General features: G+C 51.4%; 4 protein-coding genes across 6 annotated transcripts; 2 read left to right on the top strand and 2 right to left on the bottom strand.

The window, feature by feature from the left end:
• Window positions 1–2,542: 2,542 nt before the first annotated feature.
• Window positions 2,543–5,348, bottom strand: SLC35A4 (solute carrier family 35 member A4). The gene has a single exon (XM_032425383.1). It carries the CDS (start codon window positions 5,323–5,325, stop codon window positions 4,351–4,353), a length of 975 nt encoding a protein of 324 aa, XP_032281274.1. The 5' UTR covers window positions 5,326–5,348; the 3' UTR covers window positions 2,543–4,350.
• On the bottom strand, window positions 5,331–8,223 carry LOC116645283 (SLC35A4 upstream open reading frame protein). Its single transcript, XM_032425385.1, has 3 exons — window positions 7,853–8,223; window positions 6,564–6,662; window positions 5,331–5,950 (listed from the first exon to the last, which is right to left on the bottom strand). Exons 1-3 carry the CDS (start codon window positions 7,865–7,867, stop codon window positions 5,753–5,755), a joined length of 312 nt encoding a protein of 103 aa, XP_032281276.1. The 5' UTR covers window positions 7,868–8,223; the 3' UTR covers window positions 5,331–5,752.
• APBB3 (amyloid beta precursor protein binding family B member 3) lies at window positions 8,194–14,928 on the top strand. Of its 3 annotated transcripts, none has more exons than XM_032425380.1 (13): window positions 8,194–8,521; window positions 8,960–9,123; window positions 9,207–9,283; window positions 9,832–9,892; window positions 10,131–10,283; window positions 10,406–10,533; window positions 10,790–10,795; window positions 10,976–11,090; window positions 11,213–11,297; window positions 11,545–11,628; window positions 11,912–12,027; window positions 12,162–12,353; window positions 14,814–14,928. In XM_032425380.1, the coding sequence occupies exons 1-13, from the start codon at window positions 8,473–8,475 to the stop codon at window positions 14,847–14,849; spliced, it is 1,266 nt and encodes a 421-aa protein (XP_032281271.1). In that variant the 5' UTR covers window positions 8,194–8,472; the 3' UTR covers window positions 14,850–14,928. The 3 variants fall into 3 exon arrangements, with proteins under 3 accessions (XP_032281271.1, XP_032281269.1, XP_032281270.1); XM_032425378.1 differs by lacking the exon at window positions 14,814–14,928 and adding an exon at window positions 13,641–14,118; XM_032425379.1 differs by lacking the exon at window positions 14,814–14,928 and adding an exon at window positions 12,701–13,734.
• On the top strand, window positions 14,891–20,824 carry SRA1 (steroid receptor RNA activator 1). The gene is made up of 5 exons (XM_032425384.1): window positions 14,891–14,977; window positions 15,107–15,232; window positions 19,628–19,833; window positions 20,147–20,255; window positions 20,409–20,824. The coding sequence occupies exons 1-5, from the start codon at window positions 14,953–14,955 to the stop codon at window positions 20,618–20,620; spliced, it is 678 nt and encodes a 225-aa protein (XP_032281275.1). The 5' UTR covers window positions 14,891–14,952; the 3' UTR covers window positions 20,621–20,824.
• The last annotated feature ends 437 nt before the right edge of the window (window positions 20,825–21,261 follow it).

Raw genomic sequence — 21,261 nt, forward strand, 5'->3', positions numbered from 1 at the left:
TTGTGCTGTGGGTGCCTTATCTTTTTTTTTTTTTTAAGATTTTATTTATTTATTTGACAGAGAGAGAGATAGCGAGAGCAGGAACACAGGCAGGGGGAGTGGGAGAGGGAGAAGCAGGCTTCCCGCTGAGCAGGGAGCCCGATGTGGGGCTTGATCCCAGGACCCTGGGATCATGATCTGAGCCGAAGGCAGACGCTTAACGACTGAGCCACCCAGGTGCCCCAGGGTGCCTTATCTTATTTCATGCTCTCTACAACTTTCATCAGCTCTGTTTTACATGGATTCAAAAGACTAGTCACCTGCCTGAGGTCACACAGCTGAGGACAGGAGGGGCTGGGACCCCGATCTGCCTGATTTTAAAGCCCTGAGCTCAGCTCACACTATCCTGGGAGGAAGGATATGGAATTCTCACTCCTACTATATTCTCAGCAGGTGATAGATTCAACAGCAAGCCACAGTCCAGGTTTCCAGGGAGAGCCCAAAGGTGGGTTTGGGGCTTGGGGTGGAGCTGGGTATCTTCTCCACCTTTACTGGGCTTAACTGCGTTTTCTTCCAGTGGTAGGAATAACAGCATCTCTAGGAACTGGGCTCCACCAAAATCATCCTCTTAGGGACTCTGAGGAACAGGTAATACCTCATGTGCCCCAGAACAGCGGAAGATGTTGGGGGAGTGGCGTTGCAGAGCCCAGTTAATATGTCTACCGCTTCCCTGCCCCAACATCAGGGAGAAATATGGAACTTCTGGCAAAAAGACGACCCGAAAGCCTATGTGATTCCTAAGGGAGGGGCACGGGAAGGCTATTTTGCTACTGGGTCACATTAGGGCTATAGGATCCTTCAGGCCTCCATGGCACCTATTAGCAGAGCCAATACCTCTCCTTTCTCCCTATGACCTCCAAGTCTCTGTCCAGGCTCCTGACTCTTACAGGCCAGTTAGGTCCTGGATGCGTTCTAGGAGCAGTCCTGGTAGTGGGGTTCTGTTGAAAAGTTGGACCCTGAGTCCCAAGGCTGTGAACACACATGGGCTTCTGGCTGAGCCTAGACTAATGCCACCTAGCCCTGGCAGGTCCCAGATGTGGCCCTGCAGTTCTTCTTGGCCCAGGCACGGAGGAAAAGACTGCATGAACAGCACCAAATATGGATCCAAGAGGAACTGAAGTATTTGGAACAGGAGGAGGAGGTGGCAGGTGACCAGGTCAAAGGCCTGGTGGCTGGAGAGGAGGTAAGGAGGGTCAAGTAGGGGACCTGAGGCTTCTTCTAATTGGTCCAGGCACTGTGCTGGGCGCTGGGATCCAGCCTCAGTCACAACAGAGTGGGCCATACCCTCTCTCCTGGTCCTCACAGCTTTGTGGGGGACAGATGAAGCCATTTTCAGGGCTAAAGTGCTGTGATGCAGGGAGCTAAGGGCTTGCGGGAGCAGAGAGATGTGCCGGACCCAGGCTGGAGTGGATCACAGACGATGGCATTTAGCTGAGACAAAAAACCAAATCAGCCAAAGGAATTCACGGGACTGAGCTCTGCTTGGGCCGTCTGTACTTATCACATAGAGGCAGAGTACACATAACTCGTTTGAACAAATTAAGAAAACAAAACTTGTGTCCATGGGGGTTGTGGGGATATGTTCTGAGGACAATACTGTATGAGCAAAAGTCCAGAGGGAAGCAGTGGCAAAGTCGTCTGGGTATTGCAAATTGTCCATCTGGTGGGCCCTGGCAGGTGCAGGTCAGAGGAGAGGCTAGAGACCAGTGTGTGCCATGCCTCTGATTTGGACTTTACCCTAAGAATGACAGTGAACCACTGAAAGGCATGTGTCATCTCAGTTCTGCCCCTCACTAGCCATGTGAATTTGGCAAGATTAGGTCACTTCTCTGATCCACAGTTTCCAAACCTATCTACCAGATTTGGAAAACTAAAATGGCAACTACCTCATATGGTTTTCATTTGATCAAATGAAATAACACACATGAAGTGCTTCGAACAGAGCCTGGCACACGGGTGGCACTGAACAAAGACTATGTGTTATCCCTGAAGGCCTCCAAGAAGAGGCAGAGACGGCCCCAGGAGCAGGCGGTGCTGAGGCTCCAGCTGGAGGCCCTTCAGGCAGAGCAGGACACTGCGGAGCGGGACCTCGCAGCCCTCTATGACCTGCACGTGCAGGCTGCCCGAGCTCAGACACGCCATATGCTGCAGGTCAGTGAGGTCAGAAGGCAGGCCTTGAAGTGGTTCCAAGGCTGACTGGCTGACAGGCATCTCTGAATCTGGGCATAGGTATTCCGAGCCTGGCGAAGGCTGTGGGAGGAGCAGGCCATGACCACAGAGCATCAGCACCGAAGCCTGCTGGCTGGTGTCCTGCAAGACAACATCAACCTGGCCACGCAGAACCAGGAGCTCCAAGCCCAGAACCAGCAGCTTCGGCAGGGAGTAGAGTAGGCTGAAGCCAGTCATTGCCGGATTGCTGCCCTGGGGAGAAATCTGATCGGTAATCCTGCAAGGGTGGCTTCCTTTCTCTTCATTCTTAAGGGGCCTAGAAGGGAGAGGGAGATGGGACTTAATAACCAAGCTAACCTTCGTTATGGATAATTAACAATACTACTAAACCAGGTCTCACTGTCAGTTCCTGTTAAGCGCCTAATATCCACAACTTCATTTTAGTCTCTCCCACTACCCTATACAGTGATAGGTGCCATTTGACCCCCATTTCAGACGTAAGGCAACTAAAGCTTGGAGAGGTTAAGTAACTGCTCAAGGACAGTCAGCTAATAAGTGACAGAGCCAGAATTCAAATTCAAGCCTGGTTGGCCATAGTTCTATACTGCACATAGTGGTTCACAAGATGCAGTGTGCATTGCAATCATTTAGAGAGCTTATTAAAGAACAAGAAAAAAGAAAAAAAGATTCCCAAACCCTACCCTACTTCCTGAGATTCTCCAATAGGTCTCACTTTTTTTTTCTTTTTAAAATTTTTTTAAGTTTACTAGGTACTCTCCCATGGGAGCAGGGCCTCATGTTCCTCTGGCCATGAGGAGAGATGACAGGAAGGAATATCAATGAGGGAACCAGAGGAAATGAGAATCAAAACCATACTGAACCCATGAGTTCTCTAGCCTAAAATCTAGTTTGTCCTGCCAGGCCCAGTACCTTCTATTCCCAAGAATCCCTCCAAATTCCCCAGCGCCCAAGTTTGTGCTTCAGACAAATTTGGAGAGTTCTACGATGGGAACAGTCTCCATTCCCTGGAGCCCTAAAGGAAATAATGCTCCTGGCAACAACTAGGAGAAAAGAGTCTTTCCTCCTAGTCTGTAAGTTACTCTAGCATTAAGACATTCAGGGCACTAGGGGCACAAAATTATGTTTGAGTGAAGATACGCCACACGGAAGACACAGGACTACCATAGCCAATTGTAGGAACCACCTGCACCCCAGAACACTTTATTAAGACTTTATTGCTTACATAGAGACACTGATTGAGCTACACCAAATTTCCCTATGCCTGGTTCCAGGTCACTCTGTGTAGAGCTTCCCTAAACTGTTGAGAGCTGGGACACTGCTAGGCAGGGGCAGGACCCAGAGTGAGAAGAATGGTACCTCCTAGGAGCTGTAGAGGGGGCAGTGGGCTTGGAGAGGGCCCTTGGGGTGAGCAGAGAGGTCAGGAGTGTAGCCTTAAGCCAGGGCCCAGGGGCAACATTCCCTGAGATGAGTCAAGCTCCAGCCCTCTCTGGGGTTTCCAGAACAAAGGCTGGGTGGGTGTGGAGAGCAGCACTGTGGAGGGAGCATGGGGCACCGTCTCCAGGTGCTGCTGGAGCTGGGGGAGCTTGGAAGAGTGGCCTAGGTGATTGATATAAAAGCTGTGGCAATTGGGCTTTCCTGCATTACAGTGAGGGCTGAATGTCTCTAATGGGGGAGTCATGTACCAAAGCTGGGCTGGAGTAGCCCGCACCAGGCCTGGGGGCAATGGGTCTGCTGGGGTGACCACAGGAGGCAAGGAAAAGCCAACTGGTGCCCATACCCCACTTGAAACAACTGCATTCATGCAGGATGAGGCAGGGAGCCTCCTCCATTGGGGGTGGGGTCATTTCTAAGGCCTAGGTATTGATGCTTCCCCAATTCCTTAGTGTGGATGGACTTCTGGGAAGTTAAGTTTCTTTAATCAAACCCAGTCTTCAAGTCTCCTGGGGTAACCCTTCATTCACCCACCTCCAGAGACTAACCTAGCTGCTCTCACCACCCCTTTTGTCACAAGGCACTTGTTACAGGGCTGGCGGCTGAGGAAGGGTCCGGAGGCCTGGGAGGTGGCTCTCATGGTGGTACCCAATCCACAGGGTCAGGAGTCTGGGTGGAGGTGGTCAGGGGCTAGCGGCTGCCATAATACAGGCGCACAGCCAGACCAATGAGCAGCGTGGCCAGGAAGAAGGCAGCAGTGAGCTGCAACCGCAGCAGGGCTGCCGAGAGCACGGCATTGACCACCAGTGAGCAGGACACAACAAACAGGCGTGTGATGCTGCTGCCGTGCTTCATGACGGCTGACATGAGCAGTCCATTTAGTGCCTGGCTCAGCACCACAAGTGCTGCCCATCCGGAGAAACCCTCCAGGAGGCCCGGGCCAGGGCCACCACCTGCATGCAGACCTAGATTCAGGAGCACACCAAAAGTGTAGAGGAAGAGGTTCTGAAGTGCTAGGGGCAGCCTCTGTCGCTTCATAAGCAGTTCTGTGTACACGGACGACAGGCCCGAGATGAGGCAGTACAAGATGAGAAGCAGCAGTCCCAGTGGAGTGATATGCAGGGGCATGGGGCCCGCAGCAGCTGCTGAAGGGGGTCCAGGAAGGGTGTTCCCAGGGTCCTGGAGGCCCCCAGCTGCATAGCAGGCCCCCGCTGCCATCAGCAGCAGCAGTGCTAAGCCCTGGCGTACAGAGAGGCGGTGTCGGAGACAGAGGCAGTAGAACAGGGCCGTGCTTCCAATCTTGAGATTGCTCAGCACCTGGTAGGTGCTGGGGTCCATGTAACGTTGAAGATAGATCACCAGGTTGTTGTTAGCTCCGTAGAGTAGGGCTGATAGTGCAAAGGGGGCAGCCTGGCGCCATGGTGGGGCCCCCCGGGGCCATGCTTGCCAGCCCACCAAGAGGGAGAAGGCGCACAGCAGTAGTTTGGTCAGCTCAGTCAGCAGCACGGCCGAGGAGGGCCGGAAGGGCACTCTGCCGTTCACATGGCACAGTGCCAGCAATGGGGCATGGGCGCCATACATGGCGGTGGACAGGAGCAGCATCAGGGTCCAGCGGGCCTGCCTGGGACGGCCCAGGCCTGGCGTACCCCCGTCCTCTACACTCATGCCCAAACCAGCCCCCGGGTGGCCTGTGTAGCTAGCAAGGAGGCAGCAGGAATTGTAACAAGTTTGGGGAAAATCAGTATGGAGCCAGCTCGCACGACAGAGGAGCCGTGGTACATTGCTAGAGAGAATACTGAGAATCAGAGTCAGCTGCAAACTCCACAGTCAGGGCTGGAAGACGAAGGGGCTGGTGGCCCTAGAAGCCACAGTCTCGGGGCCAGTCCCATGGGGTTAAGGAGGGGAGTCCCAACTGCTGGCTGATAAGCCACTGTTTACCCTCTGCAGGAAGGAAAGCAAGGATGAAGGCTGTGGGCAAGTTGGAGATAGCAAAAGGGTGATAGGTGGGGAAGCCAAATATGGTGTCTGTGGTTGAAAGGCCTCTCCCTGCAGGCCCGAGGTGCTCATCCTTCCTCCCCCATGGGATCCAGAGCTAGTCAGGCCCCTTTCGCAATGACCGAAGATAGTCCCTCAGTGTCTTCTCCACATTGGGCACGGCATATGCCTGAGCTGCGTAGATGCCAGTGCAGGTACCCACAGCAAAGCCCAATACTGCTGATGCCCTCAGTTTGGCCACCACATAGCCGGCTAAGAAGCCCTTGAGGAATGGGGAGGACATGAGCGAGCCATCCTGTGGAGCAAAATGGAGAAAACTCAGCCAGGGTCTCCCTTCTCTATCCAGGATCTACTCAAGGTCGCCCTAGAGCATCCCACCACCTGCTCCTCCTTACTCTAAAAAGCTGCAGTATTCTTTCCAAAGATTCTCTCAAGGTTCTAGAGGCAGAAAAAGAACCTAGAAGTCCTGATCACACAATCTCAGAACCCTGTGGTTAGAAGAGTCCAACCACAGAACCCTACGACCACAAAGCTACAGAGATGTCCCTGAGGAATCTGACCCCTGCCGGCTTTTCCAGCATCACTTCCTATCACGCTCCCCATTACTGTAGCCAAACTAAATTATTGTCACTCCCCATATTCATTATGCTATCTCCAACCATGAGAGCTTTGCATATGTTGTTCCATCTGCCTGAAATGTTCTCTTCTCTCCTCTTTACCTAGTTAACTTCTATTTAAGATGCCAGTTCAAGTGTCGTTTTCTTAGGGAAGCTTTCCTTGGGGGTCACAGAGAACTGGCCCTCAATAACCATTTGCTGAATAAATCTCTATTACCCATTCAAAAGTGTTTAGGGCAATGCAGTCCAACGGTGGGTTGCGGGGGGAGTGGTAGGCAGGTGCAACTTTACCTGGCTCACACCACTGCTGACCTCGTCTTCCACACGCTGCTGCAGGCGTTCCAGCTGGTTCTTGAGAAATGCCAGGTCCTTAAGCTTGGGCAGAGAATCCTAGAACAAGAAAGAAGCCGGCTCCAGCAGGTTAATGCAGCCCTGTTCTCTGCTCAGGTCTATCAGAGGCTGGGTGGGTGGGAGTGTGAGCATGAGAAATCTCTTATAAAAACTTCCTGCGATGATGGTGGTAACGAAAAAAAAGACATTCAAAAGTGAATTCACAGGGGCGCCTGGGTGGCTCAATCGTTAAGTGTCTGCCTTCGGCTCAGGTCATGATCCCAGCGTCCTGGGATCGAGCCCCGCATCGGGCTCCCTGCTCAGCGGGAAGCCTGCTTCTCCCTCTCTCACTCCCCCTGCTTGTATTCCCTATCTAGCTATGTCTCTCTCTGTCAAATAAATAAATATTTAAAAAAAAAAAGTGAATTCACACGGGGGTCATGGAGGGGGTGACAGATGGGATCTGCATCTGTGACAACCCTTACAGAATTTTACATAGCAAGCAGTGTGTAGGGAGGCAAAAGGAACAGCTAGGACACCTTCAATTGGATTTATCAGGCTGACTGACTCGACTCTAGGCTACATGAAAGTGGCAACCAGTCAGTCTTGCCTACTGGGTCCCTAAGCCTAACACAAAAACTGTTAAGTACTTAGTAAATGTGCGGATGGTGCTAAACTTAAGACCAATGGTGAATAATGGCCTGAGGCACTTCCCTGGACGCTCTGGGGTGAACCTGATTTCTGCCTGGGCTTCCCAAACTGAATGTGTGACTGGATGCGCTAGCTGGGGTGGGGGTGGGGTGGCTGTCTGCAGCAGTGTGGGTAAATGAACTAAGTGGCTCTGATCACCTCGAAGTATAAAATTCAGTGTGTGCGCAAGAAGAGTTTGAATGAGAACGTCCGTATCCGTGTGGCTTGGAAACATCGTGTTTCCAGGAGGGAAATTTCGGGGGAATGCAAGAGTGAGGAGTATGTCAGGGTGAGTGTGTCTGAGTGTGTGCCAGTAATTAAGGATCGTGAGGGTCCCGGGAGAGGACACCTGGGAGATGCCCGGCTCAGCTTGCCTCGTGTAGTGCTCCGCTACTCCACTCCCCAGTGTTGAGGCAGTCGACAAGAGTATAAACCCGACAAAAGTAAAAACCCCATAAAGGGCACCCCTACTCAAGAGAGGCTCCAAGTATCGCCTCTCCCAAGGACTAAAACGGTGTGAAGACCACCCCGCACTGCAGATAACCCTCACATTCACTCACCTTGTCATCCGCCATCTTCCCCGCCGAGCTTGTTGCGCAGGCGCAGCCCCGCCTCCCTCATGCTAACTGCTACGGCCATCTTTACTGAGGGCGAAGGCACTTCCGGGGCATTTTTGGAAAGGGTGGAGGTGCTCTCCCGACGGCGGAGCCCGAGTAGTCTCCTTCTCTCAGGTACTCCCACGTGACGCCTTCGGCGCGGCGCAAGCTGCGTGTCCGCGCGCGCTCACGACCTGGACGTGATGAGCTCACTCGTGCGCGTGTGCGCACTGCGCACGTTGGTCTGGCTGGACGTCCGCCCCTCGATGAGCTCACAGTTGCGCCGTGATGTCAGCGGGGGCGTTGGCGTCGGTCGGTGCGCTTTTCCCGGAGCCACGCACGGAAACGTGCACCCACTTGGGGATCTAGAGGCCTGTTTACACGCGCCACCCCTCGGCGGGCGGCGCTGCTCAGGCTCGTCCTTTCCCGCTCCTGGGACTCGGCTCTTACCCCACCTTGTATTTGTGCAGCGCCCGTTGGCCTGGCCAGAGCAGAGAGGCTGGTTTGTGAGCGCAGCCGCTCCGGAGGTCGAGCTGGGCTGAGATTGCGGGCCGGCGAAGGCCGGCGGGGACGCGGTCGGGGCTATGCTGGGCAAGGATTACATGCTGGCCATCATTCTGGTCAACTGCGATGGTGTGCACGGAGGGGCCCGATGGGAGGATGGGGAGCTGAGGGGGAACGAGGGAGTCGACGGGGTATGTCTCAGGGTGAGGACCAGGGGACAAGTGAACCCTGGATCTTTGCGCTGTAGAGGACCTCCTGGACCTCCATCCTAAGGATTGTCCCTTTAGGTTGGAAGGAGTGTTTTTTTTTTTTTCTTTAATTTATTAATTTGAGAGAGAGAGAGCACAAGCGGGAAAAGGGAGAAGCAGGCTCCCTGCTGAGCAGGGAGCCCCATATGGGGCTGATCCCAGGACCCTGAGATCATGACCTGAGCCCAAGGTAGCTGCTTAAAGGACTGAGCCACCCAGGCGCCCCTGGAGGTTGGTTCTGACAGGGTTATTCTGAACACACCAATATGCCTTCCCTCTCCAATCCCGTGATTCCTCTCCCCATCCCATGTTCCTGTAGATGACTTGTGGGGGGACCAGAGTCTTGAGGGGGAGCCAGGACTGCCCCCTGGCTGGAGGAAGATACGAGATGCTGCAGGTACTTACTATTGGCATGTACCCAGTGGCAGCACCCAGTGGCAGCGCCCAAGCTGGGAGACAGGCGATGCAGAGGATCCAGGCACGGTAGGTGGAGTGTGAGGAGGGGGGTCTGAGCCTGTGTGTGGATCTAGGCCTGCTGCCACACTGACCTAGTTCCCTCTCTACAGAGGATGGAGGGGATTTGGGGACTTCGGCCCCCCAAGGGGAGATCCTTCTCTAGCCTGGAGAGCTCACTGGATCGCAGGTAACAGGGATAGGCCAGGCAGAATGAAAGACTTGGGGTTCCATGGCATTCAGAGATGCAGCTGGACTCACATTCTGCTTTCAAGCCCAGGTTCTTGGCTCTGTCCCATATCTTGAGACTTAGTATTTTGAAGTTTGTCCCTTGTTCCATGATCTGTGTTTTTCTACATGTTCTTTCCTATTCTGGGTACTGATAAATCACATTCTAGATCTTGGCCACTGTACTAAGCTCTTTTCTGTGGGGGTTCCTGTCCTGTGTTCTAGAGAGTCTTGTCTCAATTTGGGGTTTTGGTCCAAGTTTTGGATCCTGTTCCATGTTTGCAACTTTTATTCTATGTCCTGTGTCCTGAATTTTTGTTTGAATTTTAAACCTCACTCTGTGTTACATTCATTTAATATGTCCTGGGCCCTCTCCCACTCTGGTTTTATATTTGGGGCACTATGTTCTGGGTCTTATCCCACATCTCATGCCCATCAAGCAGTCAGGGCTTCCCTACTGTCCGTTCTGTAGGAAGTGTGGTCACCTTACGAGCTCTGGCTCTCTTCCAGGAACTCTCTGCCCTGGTATGGTGAGGAGTCCTACATCCAGAGTGTGGAGCCAGGGGCTAAGGTAGTGTCTTGGGCCTGAAGGCCCAAGGAATGGTGGTGGGGGTGGTGGATATTTCCAAGGGAAAGGTCAGGGGTGGGAGTGGGCTGGGAAGAAGTGATGAAGCGTGAAGGGAGTGGGTACCAGAAGGTTTATGTGTGTGGAACCTGCAACATCTCCCATCCTACTCTGCCTCCTGTTCCACTTCCATGTCCACCTCCACTTACTCAGAGCCCTCCTGTCCTTTCCCCTAACCCGTCAGTGCTTTGCAGTCCGCTCCCTGGGTTGGGTAGAGGTACCCGAAGAGGATCTGGTACCAGGGAAGAGCAGCATTGCAGTCAATAACTGCATCCAGCAACTGGCCCAGACTCGCAGCCGTAGCCGCAGCCAGCCCCCAGATGGTGCCTGGGGTGAGGTGAGCTGGCTGGCCCTTCAAGGGATTCAGCCCAGGGCCCAGCAGAGACAGTTGTTGCTGAATTGCCTGTTCTCCGTGGCAATCACCTTCATCTGAGCTCTGGACTGACCTTTCCTTGGCAGGGCGAGAACATGCTGATGATCCTAAAGAAGGATGCCATGAGCCTGGTGAATCCTCTGGACCACAGTCTGATCCACTGCCAGCCTCTGGTGCACATCCGTGTGTGGGGTGTGGGCAGCTCCAAGGGCCGGTGAGGACCCCTACATCCCCCCCTTCAAGTGAGAGTTGCTCCTCCCTCCCTCCTGCAGGCTGTGATCCCCACTGATGCTGATCCTCTGTACTTGAACCCCTGGACACAGATTCTCTGACATGGACCCAAGCTCTGCCTCCCCTGCCTGGTCCAGCTGTGGTTGGGGAGGGTGGGCCCAGCTCAGCAGGGACGGATGGGGGAGAGCCTGAGAGGCTGGGCTGATTCTCTCCTGTGCTCCCACATGCTTCCGGAACAGTGACAGGTGAGCGACAGCCCGGTGCCTTGAGCCCCAGCCCTGACCTCCCTATTCTATCCCCACCGTGTCCCTTGCCTGACTCTCCAGTCTCCTGCAGGCACTACAGGTCCCTGTTCCTACCCAGCCTCTACCCTACCCCAATCTCCACCCCTGCCCCTGCCCCAGCCCCATCTCTCACCCTGCTAGGGACTTCGCTTTTGTGGCGGGTGACAAAGACAGCTGTATGCTCAAGTGCCATGTGTTTCGCTGTGATGTCCCTGCCAAGGCCATCGCCAGTGTCCTACATGGGCTCTGTGCCCAGGTAAGGGCCAAGAATGGGGCAGGAATTGTGGGTATGGAGCTGGTCTGAAGCTTCCAAGGTGGTTGGGTCAGGGAAGTATTGACCCTCTCCCTTTATCTCATGCTGGTTGCACTGTGTTTCAGATCTTGTCAGAGCGAGTAGGTGTCAGTGGTGATTCCCCTTGCTCCTCCCTAGACCCCATCTCCCCTGAAGACCTGCCACGGCAAGGTATGGGGAGGGAGGTCTTGCATTGCAGTAAGAGGCTACTTTAGTGAAAGTTTGGGCCGTTTAGTCATGGTTGTTTAGTACTTCCCTGGAGATGTGGGACTTCTGATGTGTGCTGGTTCCAGGGATCCCAAACTCTGAACTGGAGGAGCATCCATGGCCTTCCTTTTACTAGCTCCAGTTCTCAGAAGGGTGGGTAAGGGGGTCATTGAGAGAGTGCTCAGGCCAACTTGCTGCGTGTACATTTCAGTGGAGCTGCTGGATGCAGTGAGCCAGGCTGCTCAGAAGTACGAGGCACTGTACATGGGGACTTTGCCAGTCAACAAAGCCATGGGTGAGGACTGAGCTGGGTGAGGACTGAGCTAGCTGAGGAGGTGGGCTACATGAGGTCAGGGAAGGTGGGTATGGTAGGATCTACCACCATTTCTCAGAGTGCTCCCATGGCCCTGTCCGGCCTACAGTGTGCCATCCTTCCCAACTCAGGATTCTAAGCCCAGCCCCAGCCCTTCTATTGCCATCTCTCTGAATCCCAAGTCCGTGAGAGGGGCCTAGACACTCCCCGCAGATCCCTTTTTTCTTTACATCTGGGAGACACTATGGTGGGCATGTCCCCTCAGGCATGGACGTGCTGAATGAGGCCATTGGTACCCTCACCACCCGGGGGGACCAGGATACCTGGGTCCCTGCCATGCTCAGTGTGTCTGACTCTCTAATGACTGCACATCCCATTCAGGTACCAGAAGAAGGTGAAGGTGGGGGCTGTGGAGGGGTGGGAGGGATGCTCAGGGGCTCATTGCTTGCTATTGGAAGAGCTCACTGGGTCCAGCCAGTGCCCAGTCCTCTAGTGACCAGGCCTGGTGTGGGCAGGCAGAAGCTGGTGCAGAGGAGGAACCACTATGGCAGTGCCCTGTGCGCCTTGTGACCTTTATTGGTGTTGGCCGTGACCCTCACACCTTTGGCCTCATTGCTGACCTGGGCCGTCAGAGCTTCCAGTGTGCAGCCTTCTGGTGCCAGCCCCATGCAGGGGGACTCTCTGAAGCTGTGCAGGCTGCTTGCATGGTGAGTTACGGGTGGGAATGGGTGGGTGGGGTTGCCCTGCAGCTGCTCTGTACTGGTGACTGGGGCTCAGGATTGGCACCCTCCAGAAATCACAAACCAGTAATCCCAGGGCTGACTATAGTAAACTACTCTTTTATTTGGCCCTCATGCTGTTTTTAATAAGTTCGAGTTAGTTGCTAATATTTAAAGCCAGAATATTTCATGTTATTAATTGCTATTCCTGTTTCTCTTAAAATATCAGAACCTCTGATACTGGGTCCACACATATAAATTTCAACATTCAGCTGAATTGTGTAGGGGCTGTTCGCGGTAGGGTGGGCACTGTTTCTCCTGTTTCTCTCGTTTAGGTTATTTCCTGGCATCTGTGCGCATTGGAATGTGGGATGCTTGCACTCTATGAATTCAGCTTACTCTTTCCTTAACAAACATGAGTGCCTACAGGGTCCTGGGCACCATACTGGATCCTGGGAATTCACTGGTAGAGAAGGCACAGACTTTGCCCTCACACAACACTCAGGTTAGATCAGAGACAGACCAGAAGGGAGTTGTACACCACAGGATGATGAAGGAGATGGCCCATTCCAGAAGGCCACCTGAAAGAGGTGATAGGAAGCTGAGAATTGAAGGTTCAAGGAAGAAGTTTGGTAAAGGGGAATGGGACAGAAGGTGTGCCAAATACAAGGACGCCCAGCTGTGAAGATGAGAGCAATATTGGTGGATTAGGGTATCTAAAAGAATCTAGTGTATCTGGAGGGGTGGATGAAGTGAGAGATGGGGGCAGAAAAAACATCAGGTCACGGAAGAACTTAGAGATTGTGGTCATGAGTTTATTTTGTCCCAAGTCACTTTGAGCCATTGAAAGGTTTTGAGCAGTGAATTTAAGTTTGTGGGTCAGGAAGATCACTTAGGGTACATTGTGGGTAAGTCTGAGCTCCAGTTCTATCATTTTTTGCCTAGGTGACCTTGGGCAAGTTACGTATATTCTCTCTGAACCAAAATTTCCTCATTTGCAAAATGGTAATAACACCTGATAAATAACTTTGAATTAAGTTAAATTATGCGAAGCACTTAGCACAGTGTCCAGCCCTCCTTAAATGCTCAGTAAATGTCAAATTTTCTGTTTCTGTTATTGAGCTCCCTGGGAATGCTGTAGGGGCTCCAGATGGGGCCCACTACCAGCCTCATTCATAGCAGACTGAAGCCATGGCCAGTTGCCTGTTCTGCAGAAGCTTTCAGGGAGTCCAGGGGCAGAAAGGAGCTGGATCCTCACATTCCCCTTTTCCCTAGGTTCAGTACCAGAAGTGTCTTGTGGCCTCTGCAGCTCGAGGCAAGGCCTGGGGTGCCCAGGCCCGTGCCCGCCTGCGGCTCAAGCGGACCAGCTCCGTGGACTCCCCAGGAGGTCCCCTCCCGCTTCCCCTGCTCAAAGGAGGGGTTGGGGGTGCAGGGGCAGCCCCTCGAAAGCGGGGTGTCTTCTCTTTTCTTGATGCCTTCCGTCTGAAACCCTCTCTGCTCCATATGCCCTAAGTTAATCCAGGAGGACTGGGTAAGGAGGCTCTGGGTCCATGCCCAACTCTATACCCCTTCATTCTCCAGGGGCCTGTAGCCTCTCACTCCTTGAAGCCTTCTCTGCCTGCCCTTCCGGCTCTTGCCTACCCTCTGTTTATTGCCCGGTTTATTAAATATTTATAGGGATGACTGAGAGGCCCTGCACCACAACCCAGGCCCCTGGCTGCCCTTTCCCTGGGTCCCTGTGTTCCTTGCCCCTGTCCAGCCCTGGACAGTTGGCTCTACCTCAGCAACACTTTATAGCAAAATCAGTACAAATAAAAATCCCTCAGTGACCTCACTGGGTGTGAGTATATTGGGCCTGGGACAGGGTTGGGGGTTAACACCTGCGTGAGGTGAGTGTCTGTGTCTCTGCTTGGTGTTGGCTGCCTGTAGTCACATGAGGACATGGGTGTGGCAGAAATCTGACTTCATTCTTTCAACAAATGTATTTTCTAAGGTCTGTGCTAGGCAGTGGGGATATAAAACACGGTTCCACCTTCAGAAGGGGAGATGAACAAGCATTAAATAAGGTAGATAATACATAGTACAACTAGGAAATCTCAGCGTTGTGGAGGCTCGAGTAAGATACTTAACCTGACCTAAGTACTGAAGGAAAGTGAATACTAGTTACTGAGCCTAGGGAGTATAAATGTGCAGGGCAGTAGACAGAGGTGAGGTTCTAGAATTCCAGCTGGTTAGATCACACACGGACATTTGTGAGGCAGGAGTTTCTGGTGGTTAAAACTTACTCCTGAGAGCAACTGTGACAGAGTTTGAACCTACAGGGGATTAGGGCTCCTAGAGCGCCGCCTCTTGGAAAACAGGCCCCTTTAGTGCCTTGTGATCAGGGCCCCGATGTTTTATTAGCTGGAGATTTCGAGTTCCTTAGGGAGCTGGGCCCCGTTCCCACAGTGGCTCCCGGCATTTCTGAACAGCCATTCAACGTAGACGGCTCCTGGCAACCGGCCGGCCAGGGGGCGGCCCCGACCCGCTCGGGTGTACGGCCGCCCCGGAAGTGACGCGCTGTGCTGCCGGCCGTGCGGAAGTGGAGATGGCGGAGCTGTACGTGAAGCCGGGTGAGCGCGGCCGGCGGCCTAGGGGCGCTGGGTCGTCCCCCTACCCAAGCTGAGGGCAGCTCCTGCACGGGGAGGGGTGGAGCCGTCGTCTCTCCGGGGCTCGCTTCACATGTCCCCTCACTTCCGCAGGCAACAAGGAGCGTGGCTGGAACGACCCGCCGCAGTTCTCCTACGGGCTGCAGACACTGGCTGGGGGACCCAAGCGCACGTCGCTCACCAAGAGGGTCGCCGCTCCCCAGGATGGCTCCCCCAGAGGTGCGTGGGGGCCCTGTGCGCGGAGACCGGCCGAGAGGGCGGTGCCAGGGATAAACTTGGCCCGAGGGCCCTTTTTGTGCCCCTCTGAGGTCTGAGAGGTTGAGCTCCATAAAGGGGCACAGGGCAGGCCCTTTTCGGGGCTCCTTCTCTACTGACATTTATGTCAATAAATGGTAAGTTTCAATAGAATCTCTCTTTGCTTTCACTGTAGGTGAGCTCATCCAGACCTATGTTGTTTTTTTTTTTTTATACAGTTTTTATTCTCAAATTGTTTCCACATTTTATTTCCAACTTGAATACCATAGCGATATATTCATTTGTCTTGTGCTACATCTTCACTTGGTTCTATGATAAGCATCCAGACTTAATGTGTTCATTCATTCATTCATCCAGTGTTATCTACTGAGCATCTCTGAGCCAGGCACTGCTTGAGGACAAGCTAGACAGCAGTGAACAAGACAAAAAAGGTTTCTGTTTTCATGTCTATCTCCAAAGCTAGGCTACACTTTAGCTTTGGAGATAGACAAATTAAGTAGTGGTAAGGGCTCTGCAGAAGAAACAGGGTAATGCAAGAGTGACTTTGTAACTAAGTTAGGTGGCTGAGGAGCTAAGTTTAAGCTGAATGGTTAAGATCTAGCCTGAAAGCAAAGATCAGGTGTAAGAGCATTCCACATGCTGGAAACAGTGCAAAGGCCCTGAGAACAAGTTTGGCAAATTCAGAGACTGAGGGAATACCTAATGGCTAGAGCATAGGGCTTAGGTAGAGAAATTAAAATCTGAGAAGTAGGCAGGGGCCAGATCATAGTGGGTTTTATAAACCAGGATAAGGAGTTTGTATTTTTGTCTGGGTAAAGTTGGAAGCCACTGAGAAGTTTAAAGTAGAGGGAGGGACACCTTTACTTCTGAGCGTGTCCTGTGCGAACAGCTGGAGCTATGGCCCCCCAAAAGGGACTCAGATTTAGCTCTTTCAGCACCCTTATGTTATCCACACTCAGCACTGCAGAGAAATGACACAAACCAGGGTTTTTAAATTATTATTTTTTTAAAAGAAAGGGTGAGTGGGGGAGGGGCAGAGGGAGCGAGAGAGTCCCAAGCAGGGAGAGCCTGATGCGGGGCTCAATCTCACGACCCTGAGATCATGACATGAACCAAAATCAAGATTCGATGCTTAAATGACTGAGCCACCCAAGTGCCCCACAAACCAGGGTCTCTTAACCTTGGCACGACTGACATTTTGGGCCAGATAATTCTTTGTTGTGAGGGACTGTCCTGTACTTTGTAGGATGTTTGTAGCATTCCTGGTTTCTACCCACTGAGGCCAGTAGCATTCACTCAGTTGTGACAGCCAAAAGCACCTCCAGACATTTGCCCCTGGGGGCAAAATCTCCCCAGCTTGAGAAACACTGATGTACATCTTAAAAAAGATCACTGTGCCTGCTGTATGGAAAACAGATTTTAGCGAAGATGTGGAAAGGCAAATTAAGAGGCTATTTCGGTAACATGGGCAAGATTTAACGATTTGGACAAGAGTGAGAGTATAGCGGTAGCAGGAATTGGATAGATATGGCATATGTTACTGAGGAAGTCAGTAGGAATAGATTTAGGTGAGAGAAAGAAGAATCAATATAACTTAAACTTTTCGCTTGAGGTACTGGCTGATATTGTTCATAGATACGGGAAACCAGGGGATGGGGGGCAATAAAGGTTTGGGGGGAGGGGAAAAGCAAGCTTCGTCTTGGACGTGTTAAATTTGGGCTGCTACTATAGGGAGAGGTCTAGGCCAGAATGACAGAAATGAGTCATGATTGTATGGATGGTGTTTGGTGTGGGCTCGAATGAGCTTACTTAAAAAGAATGTGTGGATAGAGGCCTAAAGAGGGTCCAAGATGGAGCCCCAAGGCTCTCTAGCATTTCAAGGTTGAGTAGAATAGGAATTACTAGAGGGGCTTGAGAAATAGCTAAAGTAGCAAGAAGAAAAGTAAAATTTACCCAGAGTAAAATTTTGACTCAACCATTATGGATGATGCTGAGAGGTCAGGACAGATCGAGAAAAGGGACCATGGGATTTGTCAAACTAAATTAAGACACTGGTTACCACAGAAGCAGTTTGTGATGAGAGTGGAAACCCAGCTGGATGGGCTGAGGAGAGAATGTAAAAAGAAGTAGAGAGACTAACTATAGACTATAGCTCATTCAAGAAATTCTGCTGTGAGACAGAGAAATGAGGCTGTGCCTAAGGATGGAATGTGAGATAAGGGAGGATTTTTGTTTTTAAGATGGTAAACACTAGAGCATGTTTCTATGCTGATGGGATGATTCTCTAGTGGGAGAACTGGTGGGGCAGGAAAACAGGATAACTGCAGGAGAGAAACCTAGAGAAGACGAGGCTGGCATTAGTATAGCTGGAAAGATGGCCTCTGATAGGAGCAGGAAACTTTCATCTATCAGAGGAAGGAAAGTGGCCACAGGTACAGGCAGATTAGTAGAACTGGTGGTGAGAGGAGAAAGTTCCTGTTTAATGACCTCCCTTTTCTCAGTGAAATATGAGTTAGTGTTGGATGTAGAATGCAGGGAAAGGAAAAGTAGGGGAAGAAGATAGAAAAATTCAGGGAGAAAATATGGGAAGAGTTCTGAAGAATGGAAAAGTGAGGCAAAGGATAGGAATTCCAGATAGTGTTGGATACCTTTTAATATCTGTACCCATGAATTTAAAGTGTAACTCAACAGCATGGTTCTGTTTTTCCTCCTAACAAGTGCGGGCAAGTTGGGTTTACCGGGAAAGTGGGACAGTGGGAGGGGATAAAGTGAGGTAAGAGTGTCTATAAGGGAGTGATTTTAATGCATGAAATCTGATTGATTGGGCTGGAAGGATAGGAGAGGTGGTCAGGTTTTGGAGATGGCACAGTGTTGTTGAGAACAAGGCAGAGAGGAGTGAGAGGCTGAGGAAGGGTAGGAAAAATCATCATTGGAGACGAGGAGCTTAAGAAACTGAGAGGCCAGCCTATAAGATGAATTAATCATCCATGTCAGTGTTGATGCCTAGAAGTCAATTGACTTTTCTCTTCTCTTTTTCCATAGTGCTTTCGACCATCCCATTACTACAGGCAAAAACCGAGAGTCATCCTTGACTCCTCTCTCCCAATCCACAAAGTCCTGTTGCTCCCTCCTCCTAAATAAATCTCAGACCACTCCATTTCCCCTCATCTGCTCTCTAGTCCATGCCAGGATTCTCCTTCCTGGACTACTCCATTAACTTCCCAGCTGTTGTCCATGCCACCATTCTTGACCTATTCTCATCTATTTTTCACAGACCATACTGAGTGAATGTCTTAAAAAACAAGTCTAGTTACATCATCCCCTGCTTTTATAAACCTGCAGTGGCTTACCATTAACATTAGGCTCAAAGCCAAACGCCTCCAAAGCCCTATACGGTCTGGACTCCTGCTTGCTTCTCCAGAGATAGCTAATACTGCTTTCTTCAGTGTTAATAATTTCCAGCCATGCAGGGCTGGTTTGTGTAACTTGAACAAGTCAGGACTTACCTGGCTCTTAGGCACTGCCCTTACCTCTGCCCAGTACATGATTCTTTGTGGCTGCAGCTACCTCATCCATTAGCTATTAACGTTGTGAACACTTTTTGTTACACAGTAATCTAGCAGTTGCACCTATATTCTTACTTAATCATCACTGCAATCCTGTGAAGTAAGTGCTACTACCATGATATCCCCATTTTATAAAAAAGGAACCCAAGCTCAGGGGTTAAGGGTAACCTGCCAAATGCCACGTAGTGGGTAAGCAAGGATAAACTTAGAAGTCACCTCAGAAGGTCTTCCTTGAACACTCAGTCTGGGTGGTTCCCTGTACTATACCCCCCTTTTGAAAAGATTTTATTTATTTTGAGAGAGAGCAGCGCTAGAGTGTGCATGAGTGGGGGGAGGGACAGAGGGAAAGGAAGAGAGAATCTCAAGCAAGCTGCCTCCGTGCTGAGCGAGGAGCCTGACTCGGGGCTCCAGCTCACAACCATGAGATCATGACCTAAGCTGAAATCAAGAGTCCAAGGCTTAACTGAGCCACACACCCAGGCGCCCCTACTATTCCTCTTTATTACATCACGTTTTCTTTGTAGCATGCAACATAATTTGGTAATTTTCTTGTGTGTGTGTGTGTTTTCTTTCCCTAGGATTTCTGCTCTGAGGTCAGGAACCTAATCCATCTGGTTTACTACTCTGTCTCTGGTGCCTTGCACATTGTCTGGCACATGGTAGAGACTTCATAAATATACATTTTTTAGTGAACGAGCTGTCCCAGAGAGTAGCCTTCTAGAAGGGATGAAGTTAGAATTGAGCTTTTTACCTGTTTTAGCCATGTTTGCTTGATCCCACTTTACCTTTTCAGTTCCCACCTCACAGACTTCTCCTGGGCCTCCCCCAATGGGGCCTCCACCTCCTTCAAATAAGGCTTCCAGGCCCCCATCTGTGGGAAGTCATCCTGCCTCCAGTGTGGGGCCAACCAATTTCCCAGTCATTGAATCTGAAACTCTTCTGGAAGATGTGCTCAAACCTTTGGAAGAGGCACTGGAGGACTGCCGTGGCCACACAAAGGTAATAAGCCCTGGCACACCAGTGGGGGGATAAAAGGACTGCGGTCCTTCGTTTTCTTACTTGTAAAGTAGCACTCCAGAATGAGTTTCCGAGGATCTGAGAAACTCTGGAAATTGTAAAATTCTAGCCATATATGCATTTTTCTTGGGAGGCGATCCATAAGTTTTGTCAGATTCTCAGTGGGGCCTCTACCCAGAACTCTTAAGTGTTTCTCTGGGCCAGAGAAAGCAGGTCCACTTCCTATTTGGTGTTGCCTTTCCCCTGCTCCTGTTGGGCTAGCAGCACTGACTTGGAGGGGGCTTCTGTCTCTCAGAAGCAAGTATGTGATGACATCAGCCGCCGCGTGGCTCTGCTGCGGGAACAGTGGGCTGGAGGGAAGCTGTCAGTGCCTGTGAAGAAGAGGATGGCCCTGCTGGTGCAAGGTATGGGTAGGTCCTTTGTCTAGCCTAGCTCCCTCAACTTGTCATGGATGGCTCAGCTGGAAGAGATGCCGAGATTCTGGCTGGCTGGGATCAGAGGACTGAGAGCTAGGTCTTTTGCCCCAAGCTGCTTGTTTACCTCCTGTCTTTCCTCAGAGCTTTCAAGTCACCAGTGGGATACAGCAGATGACATCCACCGCTCACTCATGGTTGACCATGTGACTGAGGTCAGTCAGTGGATGGTGGGAGTTAAAAGATTAATTGCAGAAAAGAGGAATCTGTCTTCAGAGGAACAGTCCAATGAAGAGAAATCTACAGCCACAGCTGAGGAGAACCAGACGGTACCAGGCGTCCAAGAGGTTCCATAATCCCGTGGGATCCCGACTCACACCATTTCCTATGCCTTGGCCTTCTCTCACCTGGCTCCCTCTTACCATTTGGGAGACTGTCTGCCTCCTTGGGATCCTTCGCCTGATCTACCCATCTCTGGGGGAAGAGGTGTCAGCCACCTGGGCCACAGGGAAGTCACCTGTTACCCATAACATATCATTTCAATAAAAACATCTTAATAGCGGGCCCTGGGTAGGAGAGAGAAGCCTTTCTTGTGCCAAACTAGTTGCTTGTGGTGTCCTTGACTGCCTTGCTCCCTGTGTACCCTACAAACCTCTCTTCTTCCTTTCATCATGAATGGCTTTGCTAGGCATGACCAATTACTGCCTGCCACTTTCCCCCCAAATAGACGGAAACACACATTCCTTGCTGGGCTGAGTAGCTCTATTTTTGGATAATTTCGTTTCAGCATAAGAACAGAGGTTTAAATAGCAGGGGAGATTTTTCCCTCAAGAAAAGGAGACCGCCCTGTTAGCACTGTCACCTTTGAGATACACAGTGCTATAGAGATTAGAACATAGCGGTGTAAATTGAAGGAGAAAGACTAGATTGCTGAGATATGGGATCATGACTTTTTGGGGGGCTGGGGGTTGGTTAGGGGTAGGATCATGACTCTGTC

Source organism: Phoca vitulina, unplaced genomic scaffold (genome assembly GCF_004348235.1).
Source record: "Phoca vitulina isolate PV1807 unplaced genomic scaffold, GSC_HSeal_1.0 scaffold32, whole genome shotgun sequence".
In the NCBI taxonomy this organism is placed as follows: domain Eukaryota; kingdom Metazoa; phylum Chordata; class Mammalia; order Carnivora; family Phocidae; genus Phoca; species Phoca vitulina.

Coding starts and splice junctions, on each gene's coding strand:
- SLC35A4 (XM_032425383.1), bottom strand. CDS start 5,325: ATGAGTGTAGAGGACGGGGGTACGCCAGGCCTGGGCCGTCCCAGGCAG.
- LOC116645283 (XM_032425385.1), bottom strand. Junction 5,951..6,563: donor TCAGCAGTGGTGTGAGCCAG/GTAAAGTTGCAC, acceptor TTTGCTCCACAG/GATGGCTCGCTCATGTCCTC.
- APBB3 (XM_032425378.1), top strand. CDS start 8,473: ATGCTGGGCAAGGATTACATGCTGGCCATCATTCTGGTCAACTGCGAT. Junction 9,124..9,206: donor ATGCAGAGGATCCAGGCACG/GTAGGTGGAGTG, acceptor CCCTCTCTACAG/AGGATGGAGGGGATTTGGGG. Junction 11,298..11,544: donor TGAAGACCTGCCACGGCAAG/GTATGGGGAGGG, acceptor TGTACATTTCAG/TGGAGCTGCTGGATGCAGTG.
- SRA1 (XM_032425384.1), top strand. CDS start 14,953: ATGGCGGAGCTGTACGTGAAGCCGG. Junction 14,978..15,106: donor GGAGCTGTACGTGAAGCCGG/GTGAGCGCGGCC, acceptor TCACTTCCGCAG/GCAACAAGGAGCGTGGCTGG. Junction 20,256..20,408: donor GATGGCCCTGCTGGTGCAAG/GTATGGGTAGGT, acceptor GTCTTTCCTCAG/AGCTTTCAAGTCACCAGTGG.